Genomic DNA, 16746 nt, shown 5'->3' on the forward strand with positions numbered 1-16746 from the left:
TATCCGGGGAGGGATTAGACAGCCATGGCTGACAAAGGAAGTCAGGAAATGTATCAAAGAAAAAGAGAGATCCTATAAAGTGGCCAAGAGCACTGGGAAATCAGAAGATTGGGAAGGCTACAAAAACAAACAGAGGATAACAAAGAGATATATGAAGGAAAGGATCAAATATGAAGGTAGGCTAGCCAGTTACATTAGAAATGATAGTAAAAGTTTCTTTCAATACATCAGAAACAAACGACAGGCAAACGTAGACATTGGGCCATTTCAAACTGATGCTGGAAGCCTAGTGATGGGAGTTAAGGAAATAGCTGGAGAACTTAATAAGTTATTTGCGTCAGTCTTCACAGTGGAAGACATGAGTAATATCCCAACAATTAAAGGGAGTCAGGGGGCTGAGTTGAGTATGGTTGCCATTACAAAAGAGATAGTGCTAGAAAAGCTAAAAGGTCTTAAAATTGACAAATCTCCTGACCCCGATGGGCTACATCCTAGAGTTCTGAGGAAAGTGGCTGAAGAAATAGTGGAGGCGTTGGTTGAGATCTTTCAAAAGTCACTGGAGTCAGGGAAAGTCCTGGATGATTGGAAGACCACTGTTGTAACCCCATTGTTCAAGAAAGGATCAAGTCAAAAGATGGAAAATTATAGGCCAATTAGCCTAACCTCGGTTGTTGGTAAAATTCTAGAATCCATCGTTAAGGATGAGGTTTCTAAATTCTTGGAAGAGCAGGGTCGGATTAGAACAAGTCAACATGGATTTAGTAAGGGGAGGTAATGCCTGACAAACCTGTTAGAATTCTTTGAAGAGGTGACAAGTAGGTTCGACCAGGGAAACCCAGTGGATGTGGTCTATCTAGACTTCCAAAAGGCCTTTGATAAGGTGCAACACGGGAGGCTGCTGATTAAGGTGAGGGCCCTTGGTGTTCGAGGTGAGCTACTGGCATGGATTGAGGATTCTGGATTAATGGTGCTGGAAGAGCACACCAGTTCAGGCAGCATCCGAGGAGCAGTAAAATCGAGTCCTACTACTCCTCGGATGCTGCCTGAACTGCTGTGCTCTTCCAGCACCACTAATCCAGAATCTGGTTTCCAGCATCTGCAGTCATTGTTTTTAACCTGTGGATTGAGGATTGGCTGTCTGACAGAAGGCAGAGAGTTGGGATAAAAGGTTCTTTTTCGGAATGGCAGCCGGTGACAAGCGGTGTCCCACAGGGTTCAGTGTTGGGGCCGCAGCTGTTCTAGGTGGACAGGCAGGTAGTACTGAGGAAGTGGGGAGGCTGCAGAAGGATCTAGACAGTTTGGGAGAGTGGTCCAGGAAATGGCTGATGGAATTCAATGTGAGCAAATGCGAGGTCTTGCACTTTGGAAAAAAGAATATAAGCATGGACTACTTTCTAAACGATGAGAAAATTAATAAAGCCAAAGTACAAAGGGATCTGGGAGTGATAGTCGAGGATTCTCTAAAGGTAAACAGGCAGGTTGAATCCGCGATTAAGAAAGCGAATGCAATGTTGTCATTTATCTCAAAAGGTTTGGAATATAAAAGCAGCGATGTGCTACTGAGACTTTATAAAGCTTTGGTTAAGCCCCATTTGGAGTATTGTGTCCAGTTTTGGGCCCCACACCTCAGGAGGGACACACTGGCACTGGAGCGTGTCCAGCAGCGATTCACACGGATGATCCCTGGAATGGTAGGTCTAACATACGAGGAACGGCTGAGGATCCTGGGATTGTACTCATTGGAGTTTAGAAGGTTAAGGGGAGATCCAATAGAAACTTACAAGATAATACATGGCTTGGAAAGGGTGGACGCTAAGAAATTGTTTCCGTTAGGCGAGGAGACTAGGACCCATGGGCACAGCCTTAAAATTAGAGGGGGTCAATTCAGATCAGAAATGCGGAGACATTTCTTCAGCCAGAGAGTGGTGGGCCTGTGGAATTCATTGCCACAAAGTGCAGTGGAGGCCGGGACCCTAAATGTCTTCAAATCAGAGATTGATAAATTCTTGATGTCACAAGGAATTAAGGGCTACGGGGAGTTGAAATGCCCATCAGCCATGATTAAATGGCGGAGTGGACTCGATGGGCCGAATGGCCTCACTTCCACTCCTATGTCTTATGGTCACCAGTTAAATGTTACAGTTTGCTGCAAAAGGTTTCCTTTTTTGGAATATTAAAATGGAAGAAGCAGCAGCAAAGGTTTAACGTTCCTGGTGGGCCTTTACATTCCATCGGTAAATTTACCTTGATATAATAAACAGGACAGGAAGTAGTCCACCCCACCTGACCTGTGAACAACTCTTACCCAGAGCTATGCACATTCAACCTGCGGCCCTGCTGCTTCTCTTTTTCCCATGTTCCTTTTTTTCAATCATCTAATTTACGTTTAAAGAATGCAGCTTTTCACCTCATTGGACAATTATATCCAATCTTTCCAATGTCACTTAGCTTCATGTGCCTCTGTTTTTCTTTAATTTTCAGAAGCTGGTGCTCCGGGAAGTATATATTTATCTGACTTGGGGTATGAGAGGGATACTACGGAAGTAAATAGAATTATTATAACACTTACAAAAATATTAAATGACGATATTTTGACCAGCATAGCTCAGGGGAAGGACAGTTATTAATCTAGCATTTCTCTGGAAAAAAAAGGGGCCTTTGCAGGGGAGTAAAGTGCAGCCAGACTGAGCCACGAAGGAATGCAATTTGTTTGAAGGCTTTATTTTTGCATTCCTCACAATTCCCTCTGCATTTGCCTTTTGTTCTTATTGTAAACTTTGACCTGAAATAAATTAATTTTAAGTGTGCAATGTAATAGTGGGAGTGACAATTTAACAGCAGCATTTATTTGGTTACTGGTTTACTTAGATGCAGTTTCCTTTGATACATTGATGGCTAACTGCGGCCAATCTTTTAACTGCAGATGCTGAACAGCAAAGAGAGGGAGGTGAGGTTAAACATGCAACTGACCGACAGCAAACTGTCAGATTTCTTCATCAAACGTTATGAGAAAATACAACGTCTCACAATAAGTCTGATTTTAATCATGAGATTTAGTGTTCAGGAGGCAAATTGAATTGTACAACTGACCATTTGTTTTAAACGTTTTGAGAGATGGTGGGGAGAGCGATTAGAGAAGCATTGAAATAAACCAGCGGTTTGTGATTGACTGAACTAAGGCATACGTTTTCGTTTAAAGCATTAGATCATGCATCATTGTAAATTCGACAAGCGGTCGACTATTTTTATACTCTCGAGCAGTAAGCTGCTTTACCCATATTTCTGGAAAAATAAACATCTTTCATATGTTAATAGTGTTTGCCATCAGTCTCAATTTAGCTCATTTTCACCACCCCCATTTCTTTCAATCTCTGCACAAAATAAAACACATACCATCAAGATCATTAGCAGGTGTTTATTGAACTCCAATCATTTTAACCATGCTTAAATTGAAAATGTGGATGGCTTTCCCCGCTTTTGCTTCATTCTGTTTATAGCTGCCAGAATTTGCTAATCTTCAGGCATCAAAGTAGGATTTGCTATTTCGATCCTTTCTCCAATTGTAGACGATGCTTCTAAAATAGCCACTCTACCCTGCACAGACTGTCAGCCCACCTGTTCCAACATACTCGATAAAATGCTTGCTACGTGAGGCGATATGACTCTTTATTTGCACCGACGCTAGCTCCTGACTGTCAATCAGACCAGAGGCATCTTGAAAAGTTTAAGTATTTGCAGCTTGAGGACTGCTAATGCATTTGATTGAAGTGAAACCTACTTTCCTCGTGCACCCAAAATATAAACTCTATATCCTCACGCCGCGTTTCTTACGTTTTCTTTTACGCGTTAGACAGTTGTTTAGTTAGTGGGTGGGGGGGAGAGAAAGTAAGATTAAAGTAATATGGTAAGAAAGACTGCGCATTTGACAAAATAAAATCCTTGTGGAGTTCAGGAAACTATTTCAGATTTAGAAACACCCCGTCCGATATAATCAAAAACATACGTGGTCTGCGCGTTGCTGTTCTATCGTAACGCCAGAGATTCTGTAGTTTTAAAATCCCTAATGAAATATATAGTCACATCCTTATACCATTTGCCATGGTGTGAACTTATTTTCACAAAGTTGCTCCATCATTGCACTGGCTCTGCTGGTTTTCATTTTAAACTACTCATTATTCTGAATATTCAGTCTGAAGTAGAAAGATGGACTTGAAGATTGGACCGGATTGCAAGATGCTGCAATTCATTAGACAGAGAATTGCTATCATATTATCCAGGAAAATTAGATTGACAAATATCTGGATTAAAATATCCACAAATGCACGGCTTCTCCATTACTTTATCTGTTTGGCATGAAATCACTATAGAATGTTTAGCTATTTCCGAAAGAGCCAGTCTTCCAGAATACTTTAACATGATTTTGTTTTCCACAGATTAGTCCATTTGTACCGCATGGGTATTTGGCTACAGCACATTTTACATAAAAATAGTTATCAACAATTTAGAAATAGCGGTTCCCATTTTATGTAACTGGACAATATGTTTAAAAAGAGGTTGTTGCTAATACTAACAATAAAAGGCAAGATTGTATTCAAATATACTGTGTTCAGATGAAGTGGCACATTTCATGATTAGTGCTGATAACGGGACAGTATATCTGTGGACTGCAAGTGAAGCTGCAAAAATGTTTGATTTATCAGCTGTCCAGGAGCACAACTATTTTATGTGTAATTTTTCAGTTAGCTTCTACCTGGCCCAAAAAAGTGTTAAATTTATTAAAACTCTGAGTGTTCTATTCTCTTACCCGACATGTAAATTATTACTGACTGAAGCATGCCACTGCCATACAGCTTGGTCCCTTCCTCACTCAATGCAGCTGCAATAATTTTCTTAACATTCACACTTTACTGTGGCAACACTAAAGATGGTGGGGTAGAATTTCACCAGAAAACTGGGTGCAAATCACAAGTTGTTTTTCTGTGAAGGTGCAATCCAATTTTCCCCCAAATTCACATTTGTAATAAAATCTTCAATGAATCAGCGTAACTGAATGTAACTTTTTTCTCGACATTAGCAAAAATTGTATCTTTAAGAGCAATCAGCTTTTGCAGTTTATTAATACTGTTGAAAATGGTTTACACAAAAAACAATTTATTGTGTGTAGGCCTCCATTTGTGAGTAACATGATGTTAAATTACTGGAATTGATGAAACCCTATTGACTAGTTTCTTTGATATCCACTAGTCAATTTTAGTACATATTGTCTTTTTAAAATCTTACATAAAATGTTATACAATAAAAATGTTAGTGTTTGTTCAAAGGGAAAAAAAAACAAGCTCAATTAATGACCTCAAAACAGTGAAAGCTTCCTGCGGGCATTTTTTCATTCTAGAGTGTGACCCATTTTGTGGGTGACATGCCTTTCATAAAATAGTTTAATAGCAACAAAGACAATCCAATTTGCACTTGATACAAAGTTGAATTTAAATTCCCTTCTCTTTTGCACTAGTTCAGTCACTTTCAGCTATTTTGCACTAGCGACACAACTGCAATTCAGCAGAAGACCTACTCTGGATATATGAGCATGCATTCTAACAAATGGATGTGACCTCCAAGTTTGACAGACTAACCCCAGGACATTGTGGTCTAACCCTGAATTGCAAATCTCAAACTATTTGTGAATGCAGCTTTTATAATTAGTGTCTCACAGGATGAAGGAGTATAATATTTTAAATTCACCAAAAATCCTTCATTATGGAATACTCTGTCACACGATAATAACATTAATGTGTGCTGTCCTAGGATAAATCATTGTGTAAGGAATTTTGTTTAATTATTGTGAACAGTCTTTTAAATGTGCATTTATACTGTTTTTTTTCATGTTAATGTGAAATGGAATTAATTTTCCCAGAAAGTTTGTATTAGAACTTGAACTGACTGCAATGTTTAATAAGATTGGTGCCATGTTCTATTTTGCTCCAATTTTATATCAGGCCCTGACTGCAGATTCAAACTGTATTTAAACAATGCTCATTTTTCAGAGACCATCTTCATCAGTGCAGCCTTGTCTGCAGGAGATGACTTATTGAAGAACTCATCATAGGGCCAGAATCTTGAGGCAAATCATTCTGTGCGGAGCTCTAATGGTAGTCAAAGGAAGAACTTAAAGGATGCTGTAAAGCCTTTTCTTTAAGGAGTTTTGGAATTGACCCTGAGTCCCAGGAAAAGCTTCCCCAAAGCCACTGCAGCTGGCACAAATAAATATGAAATCAGTGAGGCCGTCCCTGAAAGCAGGGTCTGAGAGAGCAAGGAGCAGACATCCTGAACCAGCAATGCATCCAAAATCCAATCATCTGTAGTATACTGTCCTACATAAAGCAGAAACTTCTTGGCACAGATCGACTTTAGCTGTAATCTATATATACACTGGAGCCTGACCAAATGCCTCCCACCCACCTCAGACAAAGAATATGGTCACTTTCGATTTGTAGGATGAATGAAATTAAAGAATTCAAGCATGTGGCCTGTGATTTTAATTGAATGATTTCAAAGAAAATTGCACTGATGAATTAGCCTCTACTGTATGCTCCTACTCTTGATGATGGCCTGTGATTTTAATTGAATGATTTCAAAGAAAATTGCACTGATGAATTAGCCTCTACTGTATGCTTCTACTCTTGATGAAAACAAATTTATTAATGCCTGGAATGTGGTTGGGCCAGGATTTGTTGCCCACACCCTAATTACCCCTTGATTTGAGTGGCTTGCTGGGATATTTCAGAGGACAGTAAGAGCCTGGTGTTACATGGTAGGTCAGACCAAATAAAGACAGCAGATTTGCTTCCCCAAAGAGCATCAGTGAACCATTTGAGTTAGAGTTGCAATAATGGTTGCCATTAGTTCAGGTTTAATTTTTTTTTTAAATACAATTTTTGCCATCTGCCATTACAGGATTTGAACATACATATCCAGGGGATTACTAGCCCAGTGACAATACCACTAATCCACCACCTCCCTTTAGTTGATACTAAACTGTGACATTCGTGCAAGTGCTTACAGTTTGCACCAAAAATATATCTTTAAGTCTGAGTTTGAACATACCATTGGTAAAATGACACTGCAAGTCATTGTCTGTATTGCTTAACCTAGATAACATACAGCATAAAGAGATGCACAATGCAAATTGGTATTGTAAGGGTTCATTAATCATCCGAATTCAATGTTGGTTTGAAGCAAATTTATTTTTGCACTGACAAAACACTTGTGCAGTGCAAATCAAGTGTTGAAGTTCAAATATCAAATGACATCAAGCTAGGTAAGTAAGTTGCTAAGAAAACTTAGAGAGTCTGCGAAGTAATATAGATAAGGTGAGTATGTGGGCAAAGAATTGTCAGATGGAGTATAATGTGGGAAAATGTGAACCAGACAACTTTGGCAGGAACAGAAAAATGGTATATTGTTTTATCTGGAGAGAGATTGGGATTGGGATTGACGAGAGACTTAAGGGCTATGGATGAGCAGACAGAAGAGTGCAGTGAGACCTCAACCAGGTCAGCCATGACCTTATTGAATGGCAGACAGGTTGGCAGGTGTGAGTGGCTCCATCCTGCTCCTAAGTCTTACTTTCCTATATATAAAGACATGAATGCAGAGGAGGTCTCTATCTTTCATGTAGTTTCATTCCATTTTGTTCTTATGTCTGGTGAGATTTGACATTTTGGCTTCCATTACCTTGGAGGTGCTGCACTGGTCTGAAGAAAACCCACTTTTTTTTTAGTGATGGTGCATCCTGTAAAGACAGAACCAGCACCTACCAATATATTGAGATTTTTGGGAGGCATTGTTTTGCACCATTTCAGTTTGACACCACACAGATTGGGAAAAGTTCCCTTCATCAGAACTGTTATATCGGCACAATACATAGTGCTTAATGTTGCAGGTAGTTTAATCAGAGACTGAATTTAGTGTTAGGACCTGACCAGTTATCACTGGATAAAAAGAATGAACTTTTCCAGATAATGTAATTCTTTTAGAGCGAGGTGTAGTTGACATATAAGTTTTTGCAGTTTAGCATTAGTTCTGGCAGTACAAGTGTTGCATTAGTGGATTTGCAGAGCAACAATTTTCCATTAATCCAATGCAGTGTCAACTCTGTTTGACAAAGTGGCTGGGGTTATTTGGGCCTCGGGTTGGTGAACATATCTGATCTTAATTTAAATGTTAACAGAGCATTTACTCTTGACATTTAAATTCCAAACTTTTGGGAGACTTGTGTGCTCCCAGGGCTCCTCCAGATAGGAGTTTCAACAAGGCATAAGCCAAATAATATTCTGACTGGAGGCTGAACTGCAGCTATTAATTCAAGACAGGGAGCTACAGTGTAAATGGACACATTCAGTTATTATATACTGAACAAAGGGCATTTAAAATAAACTTGTTCCAGCCATTTATTACCAATTTTGTTGCTGATTCATTCAAACATGCTGTGACATTGCCACAAGTTGTTGAATAATCCTAGAATGTTTAGGATATCTATCTGGATTTCTACATTTCACGATATTTATTTGTGCAAATAAATTTTTACTGCATGTCCTCAGGGTAAAATTTACTTTATAACTTCATTAACATTGCAGCTTGCAATTGTGAAAACTTGGACAATGCAGGCATGTTGATTGTTGGGAATCATAGGCCACACTAGCACTTCCACTGCCTGATTTTGTCGATCATTCTCCTATATGAAGTTGTGGCATATGGAGTTCAATGCCTCAATGTTCGAAAATTGCGGGAGGCTTTTTTTTAAAAGAAGAAATGCTTTGTAGTGTTCACATCAGATTGGGAAATGTAAGCCTGTCTTCTAAGGTTGAAGCACCAGTTAAGCTACACTAGATTCTGTGTCTGCCTTTAAAACTGAAACATTTGTGCAGAAAGACAAGAACTGAGGTTTTGGGATACAGATACAACATACAAAGTCAAGTGGGATCTGTTTTTCTTTTAACTTAAGTGCCAACATAAATAGTGCCCATTTCTACAAAGGTTCTGAGTCAGACACTGAAGATACTTTCCACTCCAGCCATGTTTGAGGTTAATTTGACGTCATTACAGTTCTGCATGGTTTAATGACATTTCAATCCAGACCCTTAAAACCTGAAGACTGGATCTACACTATGCAAAGAAATTCAGACTTCTCTTCAGAAACCACCCAGCTGCAGCCAATCATTTCACTTTCATGCTAAACTTTGGGTAAGGCCACATGGAAGTTGCAGCCTAACATGTTCCATTCTGCATTTGGCTTAGGGTGTGGGACCACCTGGACTACATTACTTCAGTTTCACATTAGTATCTGCACAACCACAAACTGCAAAGTTTTTTTTTGTTAACCACTAAAGCTCTCTCAGCTCTTCTGCAATCCTGAATATTTCTCTGACAGTTCAATGGTGATGACCAGACATCTGCATATGCATTCAACCAGCAAGCTTAAAGCACTTCAGCTAGAAGGAGTCAGGAGTTGAGGGTGGTGAATTGGAAGGTCTGGTATTGTTTACTTTGGCAGAGAGAAAGCTCCAGGGACATGTTTAAGCATTCATTATCTGGGGGGAAATAGATAACTTGAACCCTCTGGATTGTGGGGGTGGAACTGTAGAGAGTGGAGTTGGGGGTGGGTTTGGGGAGGTGGGCAGGGAAGAATCTCCTGGCAAGAGCTTAGGAGGAAGAATGTGCACATGAATTTAACTGTTTTATGCATAGAGCACGGCAAATTTACCTCTATAACTTCATGACCAGATAATGTGGAAGAGTAGTGAATAGTTTGAAGACAGGTAAATGATGGCTTTAGAGCTTTCCATTGGCAATCTGCTTTACATTCTATTCAATCATAGAAAAGAATGTAGTGCAAAATGTATAAAAGGCTTCCTCTGCACTATTACTAGTTTTAATGTCCCTACTAAAGTAATTTTCCCTTGTACCACTTACTGCAGTACAGTGCCAAAAGTAGCGTGATTAATCTGATGATAGAACTGTAAATCCATGAAAATGTCAGTTAACTATCTTTGTATCAGGGATAAGAATTGGATTCAGAATGTAAACGTAAGGAGAATTTATATCTTAGAATGTGAAGGTAGGAAGTTTCAACATTATTGTTGCTCTTTCACGTGGATTATGAGGACAGGTTGAATCGGTTAGGATTTCATCCACTGAAGTTCAGAAGAATGAATGGAAATTTCATGGAAACCTATAAACCTCTAACAAGACCAGACAGGATAGATGAAGGAAGGTTGTTTCAAATTCGGGTGGATACCAGATCAAGGGGTCACGATCTAAGGACATGGGGTAAACCATTTAGGGCTGAGATGAGAAATTTCTTGACCCAGAGAGTGGTGAGCCAGTGGAATTTGCATTTATGGAAAGCAGTTGAGGACAAAACATTGTGTAATTTTAAGAAAGACTTGGATAAAGCTCTTGAGGCTAAAGAGATCAAAGAGTAAAGGGCAAAAGCAGTAACAGGCTTTTGAGTTGGATTATCAAACAAGATCATAATGAATGGTAGACTAGGTTTGAAAGGCCAAAGGAACTACTCTTGCTCCTATTTCTATGTTTCTATGAATACCATGCAGTTCTGCTTATCTAAGGAAAGATGTACTTGACTTTTAAGTGGTGCAGTGAAAGCTTACAAGATTAAGTTTGTGGGGTGGTGGTGGTGAGAGAAATTTCCCATGACGAAAGGTTGAGTAGGACATGCCCATACTCTCTGGAATATAGCTGCGAGGTAATTTGATTGAAACTGAATTTTACCAGAGCTTGAAGTACAGGAGCAAAATTTGAACAGTTAGGAGACCATAACTAGGAGACATAGCGTCAAGATATTTAAACCGAGGAGGAGGATAAATAAAACCAAGAACTGCAGATGCTGGAAACCTGAAACAAAAGCAGAAATTGTAGGAGAAACTCAGCAGCTCATAGATCATCTGTGGGAGAAGGCAGAATTAACATTTCAGATTCAGTGACCCTCTTCAGTGATATTAAAGTTAGACAGATTAGTGGAATTGAGGTTAGGGATCAGACATAATTTTACCAAATGGTGAGCCAGCCTTGAGGAGCCAAGTGTTATGTCTTTAATTGTTTGGGATGTTTGCATTATTGTCAAAAAATGTGGTGCTGGAAAAGTACAGCCGGTAAGGCATCATCTGAGGAGCAGGAGAGTTGATGTTCGGGCATAAGCTCTTCATCAGAATTCAAAATGCTGCCTGACCGGTTGTGTTTTTCCAGCACCACACTTATTGACTCTGAATTCCAGCATCTGCGGTCCTCACTTTCTCCTATGTTTGCATTGCTGGCATGATTACAATTTATTATCAATCACCAAATTCACTTAAACTGAGTGACTTTTATGCCATTTCAGAGTACAGTTGAGAGTCAAGCACATCTATCTAAGGGATGAAGGCCTTATCCAGCATGGTAACCATCCAATGCCTGAGCTGACTGCATTACATAAAGTACTTTTGGTCTTGCTGTCATCTACTAAGACTGTTCACCATTCCAAAATCGTCCTGGAATCCAACATAACCACAGCCTCATTTCTGTACTGCATGCCATCTTCCTAAATATCCTATTCCCTGTCTCTTCCACCTTGACCTCCAACACAAAGTGCAAGAAGCTCATGGATTCTTTGTCAATTTGGTGAGCTGTCTTTGCTGCTTCCCACCTTTCAGCCATCCCACCTGGCTAAACTTCCACACTTCCCTAATTTTTTCTAATTTTTCTCCAATCTCCATGCATTTCTTCTCTGAGCTCACCTTCTCCAAAAAGCCCTGCTCCTGTTCCCTGGATCCAATTCAGACTAAATTGCTGAACAACCAGATTCTCTCCCAGGCTCCCATGTTTCCTGGTACAGTTAATAGTCCTCTCCGCTAAAACATTGTTCACCTCCCTTCCTTTAAATCTGCTTTCATCACCCTATCTCCTCAACAAAAAAGAACAATTATAAACTTTCCATCCCTGCAAACATTCGCCCAACCCCAATCTCCCTTTCCTCTCAAGTCCTGGAACATGCTGTCACCTCTCAAATTCGTACGCATCTTTATAACTCCATGGTTTAATCATTAATTAGGTTTTGGGTTCTGTAACAATACCAAAACAGCTCTCATCAAAGTCACAAATGACATTCAACGTGACAGTGATGAAGTAAATGCTCACTCTCACTCTTCTCAGAATGTCTGAAGCTTTTCACAGGTTTAATCATGTCATCTTCCTCCAGGTCCTTGCCCATTTCATGCAGCAGGGTAGGGCTTCGTTCTTGTCGACCCAAAACCAGAGAATTACCAATAATGGCTTCCTGCTCAGGATCTTGTGGTACAATGGTAATGTTACTGAACTAGTCATCTGGAACACAAGTCCAATGGTTAGGGTCATGAGTTTGAATCCTATCATGGTAGATAATGAAATTTGAATTCAGGTTTTAAAAAATCTGGAATTATAAGCTGGTATAATGACATCCATATAAACCAATGTTGATTGTTGTAAAAACCTACCTGGTTCACTAATTGCTCTTTAGGGAAGGAAATCTGCTGTCTTCAACTAGTCTGGCCTAGCTATATCACCATGCAATATTTTCAATTGTTTCACAGGATGTCTCATGAGTGAGTAGATCAGTATATAATGCTCATGCCTAATTAGTTAAGAGGCAACACACTGCTGGTGTCTGGAGTCATATGTGGGCCAGGCCAGATAAGAATGGCAGTTTCCTTCCTTAACCAGCATTAGTGAAGCAGATGGGCTTTCCTGAGAACCAACAATAGTTTCATGGTCATCATTTGATTCTTAATTTCAATGCTTTTTCTTAAATTTAAAATTCTACCATCTGCAAGGTAGGATTTGAACCCAAATCCCCAGAACATTAGCTGGGTCTTTAGATTAATAATCCAGTAACAGTACCAACGTGGCTAACCCCTAACTGCCCTCTGGGCAATTAGAATGGCCAATAAACATTGGCCTAACCAATGACACCACATTCCCATTATATCACTGACTGTTCAAACATACTGCAGTTTGGTGATATCATCCATTGCCATCCATGTGCTGCTAATGGCCAGCCATAGCCCACCACCACCTCTCTTGACTCTCTACCATCGCTAAAGCCCTGTGCTGGATAAACCAAAATTCAAAGCAATATAGTGTCGAGAAAACATAAACCATTGTCCCTGCTCCCACCATAAATGTGGTTCCCTCACCAACTCCATCATTCTCACTGGCTATCAGAGGCTGGATCCAATTATTCCAATCTTGTGTCACATATCACACATATCCATAATATCACCCAACTCTGTAAATCAGAAATCATCAAATACTCAATAAAAACTGAAGGAACTGCGGATGCTGGAAATCAGAAACACAAACAGAAATTGCTGGAAAAGCTCAGCAGATTTGGAGCATCTGTGGAGAGAAATCAGAGTTAATGTTTCAGGTCAAGTGATCCTTGCTCAGAACTTCACTTGACCTGAAATGTTAACTCTGATTTCTCTCCAAAAATGTTGCCAGACCTGCTGAACTTTTCCAGCAATTTCTGTTTGTGTCATCTAATATTCTGCTGTCCATGTTTTAACTTCTACCAAGTTCTGTTTACTCATTACCTCGTTAACCTACAATAGCTGGTGGTTCTGTAGTGTGTTTATTTTTAAATTCTCATCCGTGTTTTCAAATCCTTTCAATAATGCTTAACTCTCCTCAGTGGAGTTTTAGAAACAACTACATTGCTGTGGATCTGGAGTCACATGCAGGCCTGACCAGTAAAGATGACCAATTTCTTTTCCTGCAGAATATTAGTGAACCAGATGGTTTTTGTTTACAACAATTGACAGTCCTTACATAGTTGACATTAGACTGACATTTTTTCATTGCTGATTTTTATTGAATTCAAATTTCACCATTGGCCAAAGTGTGATGCAAGCCCATATATACACCACAACTTAAAACCTAACTCTTTGATGAAGCTTTTACATCAGCTGCTCTAATGTTACGTCATGTGAATTTTATACAACTTTACTTTTGATGCCCCTGTTTACAATGTTTTTAAAGTACCACTTGTTATTCACAGTCACTGCTCCTTGTGAATGATTGTTTAATGCCGACAGGCTGTCAGAGATAAAACTGTCCATCTCCCAAAACAGACATTACTCCCCATTCCGTGAGTTCAAAATTTACACTGAGCTGTAATTTTAACTTACTCCTGCTAACTTCCTGCAGTTCTGTGAAGATGCTACAGTTTTGCAACTTCCTTCCTATGCTGGTGTTGAATATTGAAGTCCTGCTGGTTGCTGTTATTAAATCAACTGCATTTGTATTTAACTTTCAAACCAGGTCAGAGGCAAATAATGGCAATCCTGTAACATTTCACAAAATCGAGATGCCTTCTGAAATACGGAGTTGGACATATTCCTTAAATCATTTCAACAAAACAGCACAGAACATCAATGATGTGGTTGTTTCCAGGCAAATCAGTGTGTACTGTATGCTTTGAACTGGTCACAGGTTATTCAGAAACTCCTTTCCAACAGCAGATGTGGTGCCTACCTGTGCATAGTTCTCCCTGGTTAAAATAGGTAATTCATAGGCAGTGGAGAAATGACTGCGGACTTGCTGCATCTGTCCAAAGCGTTCTCGTTTCCTCCACTTAGCTCTCCTGTTCTGAAACCAAACCTAAAGCCAAGCAAAGAAGAGGATGTCAATTGCTTCCATTTTCTGCGGGACACTTTTGAATAGGATTTGACAAATACTTCAATCTCAAGACAATATTTTTCCACATTACACCTCTGACTTGAGAAATTGCTGGTAGAACTTATTTTGGACCTGAATTTTCTAACTTTACTTTGATGCTTTGGCTCCTCAGATGAAATGCAGCAAGCTGAAAATCTAATAATTGAAATATTGATTTCTGAGTTTTAAACAAGTTGCCCAGAGGTGCTACAGTTGAATCTGCACATACAACAGAATGCACAATTTGTTTTCAAAATAAGATGAGTTATTCTGCAAAGGTGTAGTATTTTTATTTTATCAATTAACAATGTAAAATATGGATTTTACTGCTCCAAACTAATTTGTAAATGGGTAAAGGTTTACTAAATCTGGATAGATAGAATGACCTCTGAAAGATGTTAATCGTTAGTAGGCTGAAATGCCATTGTGAATTCATTATCTTCCCACAGTTTAATTCCCCTCATATTAACCTGTTCAGATGTTACCACACACCTCAAGGTATGTGGTACTTGAACAGGCGCCTCACCAGGCCAGCCCTCTTACATGAACGAATTGAACAACTCAAATCTTTGAGTTGCAAATAAAAACACATTTAAATTTGTTCCACTGAGTTTATTGCTTGTAATCAGATTCTAACTCCTCTGTAAGTCCTTCCTTTTTTTAATTGACCTGTTTTTCTTATCAACTTGGTCAGCGATACTATTATACACCTCTGAAGCAGGCGGCCTCCTAGACCGGGGTAGCGACGCTACCTCTGCGCCACAAAGGCCCTCCAAATGAGTTTGCGAAGAGATCATCGGAAACCAATCATGATTGGTACGAGTTAAATATCAAATCGATAGCATTTGAAGTTTGTTAACTGCCTCATTGAGAAAGATGTTGTTGTAACCGCCTCTCTCGGCTGCAGTATCTTGCAAGATGCCTTTTATTTCTTCTCGATCGCTTCATCTCCCACCCCCACCCCCAGCAGTATGAAACAAGACTGGAGATGACAAGATAACGCTGCTAATGCGATCGTTTCGGAAAAGGATCCATTTTACAACCAGAATAAAGACGAGACAAATGCAAAGTCTGGGTGAGTTTTACTGGCTGGATTGGTAAATGTTGAATTGAACGCGAGTGAAACCGAATCGCTGTCCCAACTTTCTTGGGGGAGAGTATGGGGGCTGCAAGTTGGGAGCTGCTTGGGTTTCTGACTGAACAAGCTCAGCTCCAATGAGTAATAAACTGTAGTAGTACTAACAGGGTAGGGAGGCACACTGGGGAGAGCTGTGACCTGGGTCAGTGCGCCCTTTCACCGGTAAAACGTTACAACTGCCTCCGGTGGGTAGTTTTAAAAGCTTCTCAATCACCATCCCGTGCCGTTACCATGAGCTGGTCAAACTCTGACTTGGTGTGCCCCTGAAGTTTTTAATAGTTTGGAATCACTGCGTTTACCCCGTTCCAAAATCAAAGCGAGAAAACAAGAAAGACTCCCGCTTACTTCAAGGGCTCGTTTAGTTTTTTTTAAAAAGAAAATGATGATCTTAGCGGCGGCGAAACCTGTTGGGATGTTGGGGTTTTTTTTGTTGTTCAGCGCTAAACTGTCCTCAATTTTGATTTGACTTATCATTGTCATGTGCCAAGATACGGTGAAAAATATTGTTTTGAATGTTATCCAGGTTAATCATAAGTATATCAGGGTAACAGAACAAAACGTAGAATATAGTATTCGAGCTACAGAGAAAGATCAGCTGATAATACACACTCTATAATGGATCACCAAGTCCATATTGTGATGGGACTTAGGGCGTTCCTGTTGTAAATAATCTCAATACGGACAACAAAGAGGTGAAAGGATCTATTCGGTAAAGATTCAGTTGTCGGTCTCACTAGAAGTCGTGAACTCTGAGACATTGTTTAACAAACCGTGGGGTTGGTCTGGAATCTCTGAAAGGCCAAACTCAGAAGTTAAAAGCAGATCCGTTTTATCTATAAAAACGGCTCGGAAATGCGTGGAGC

At 39.7% G+C, this 16746-nt stretch overlaps 1 protein-coding gene across 1 annotated transcript in view; it reads right to left on the reverse strand.

Annotated features, from left to right (window-relative positions):
• Nucleotides 1-16746, reverse strand: part of alx4a (ALX homeobox 4a) — a 50328-nt gene that overhangs the window by 11643 nt on the left and 21939 nt on the right. Inside the window, exon 3 of the mRNA XM_043705458.1 lies at nucleotides 14563-14688. Within this exon, the coding sequence (XP_043561393.1) occupies nucleotides 14563-14688 (126 nt within the window). The remainder of the gene's footprint in view (nucleotides 1-14562; nucleotides 14689-16746) is intronic.

This window comes from Chiloscyllium plagiosum, chromosome 16 (assembly GCF_004010195.1).
Source record: "Chiloscyllium plagiosum isolate BGI_BamShark_2017 chromosome 16, ASM401019v2, whole genome shotgun sequence".
Classification (NCBI taxonomy): Eukaryota; Metazoa; Chordata; class Chondrichthyes; order Orectolobiformes; family Hemiscylliidae; genus Chiloscyllium; species Chiloscyllium plagiosum.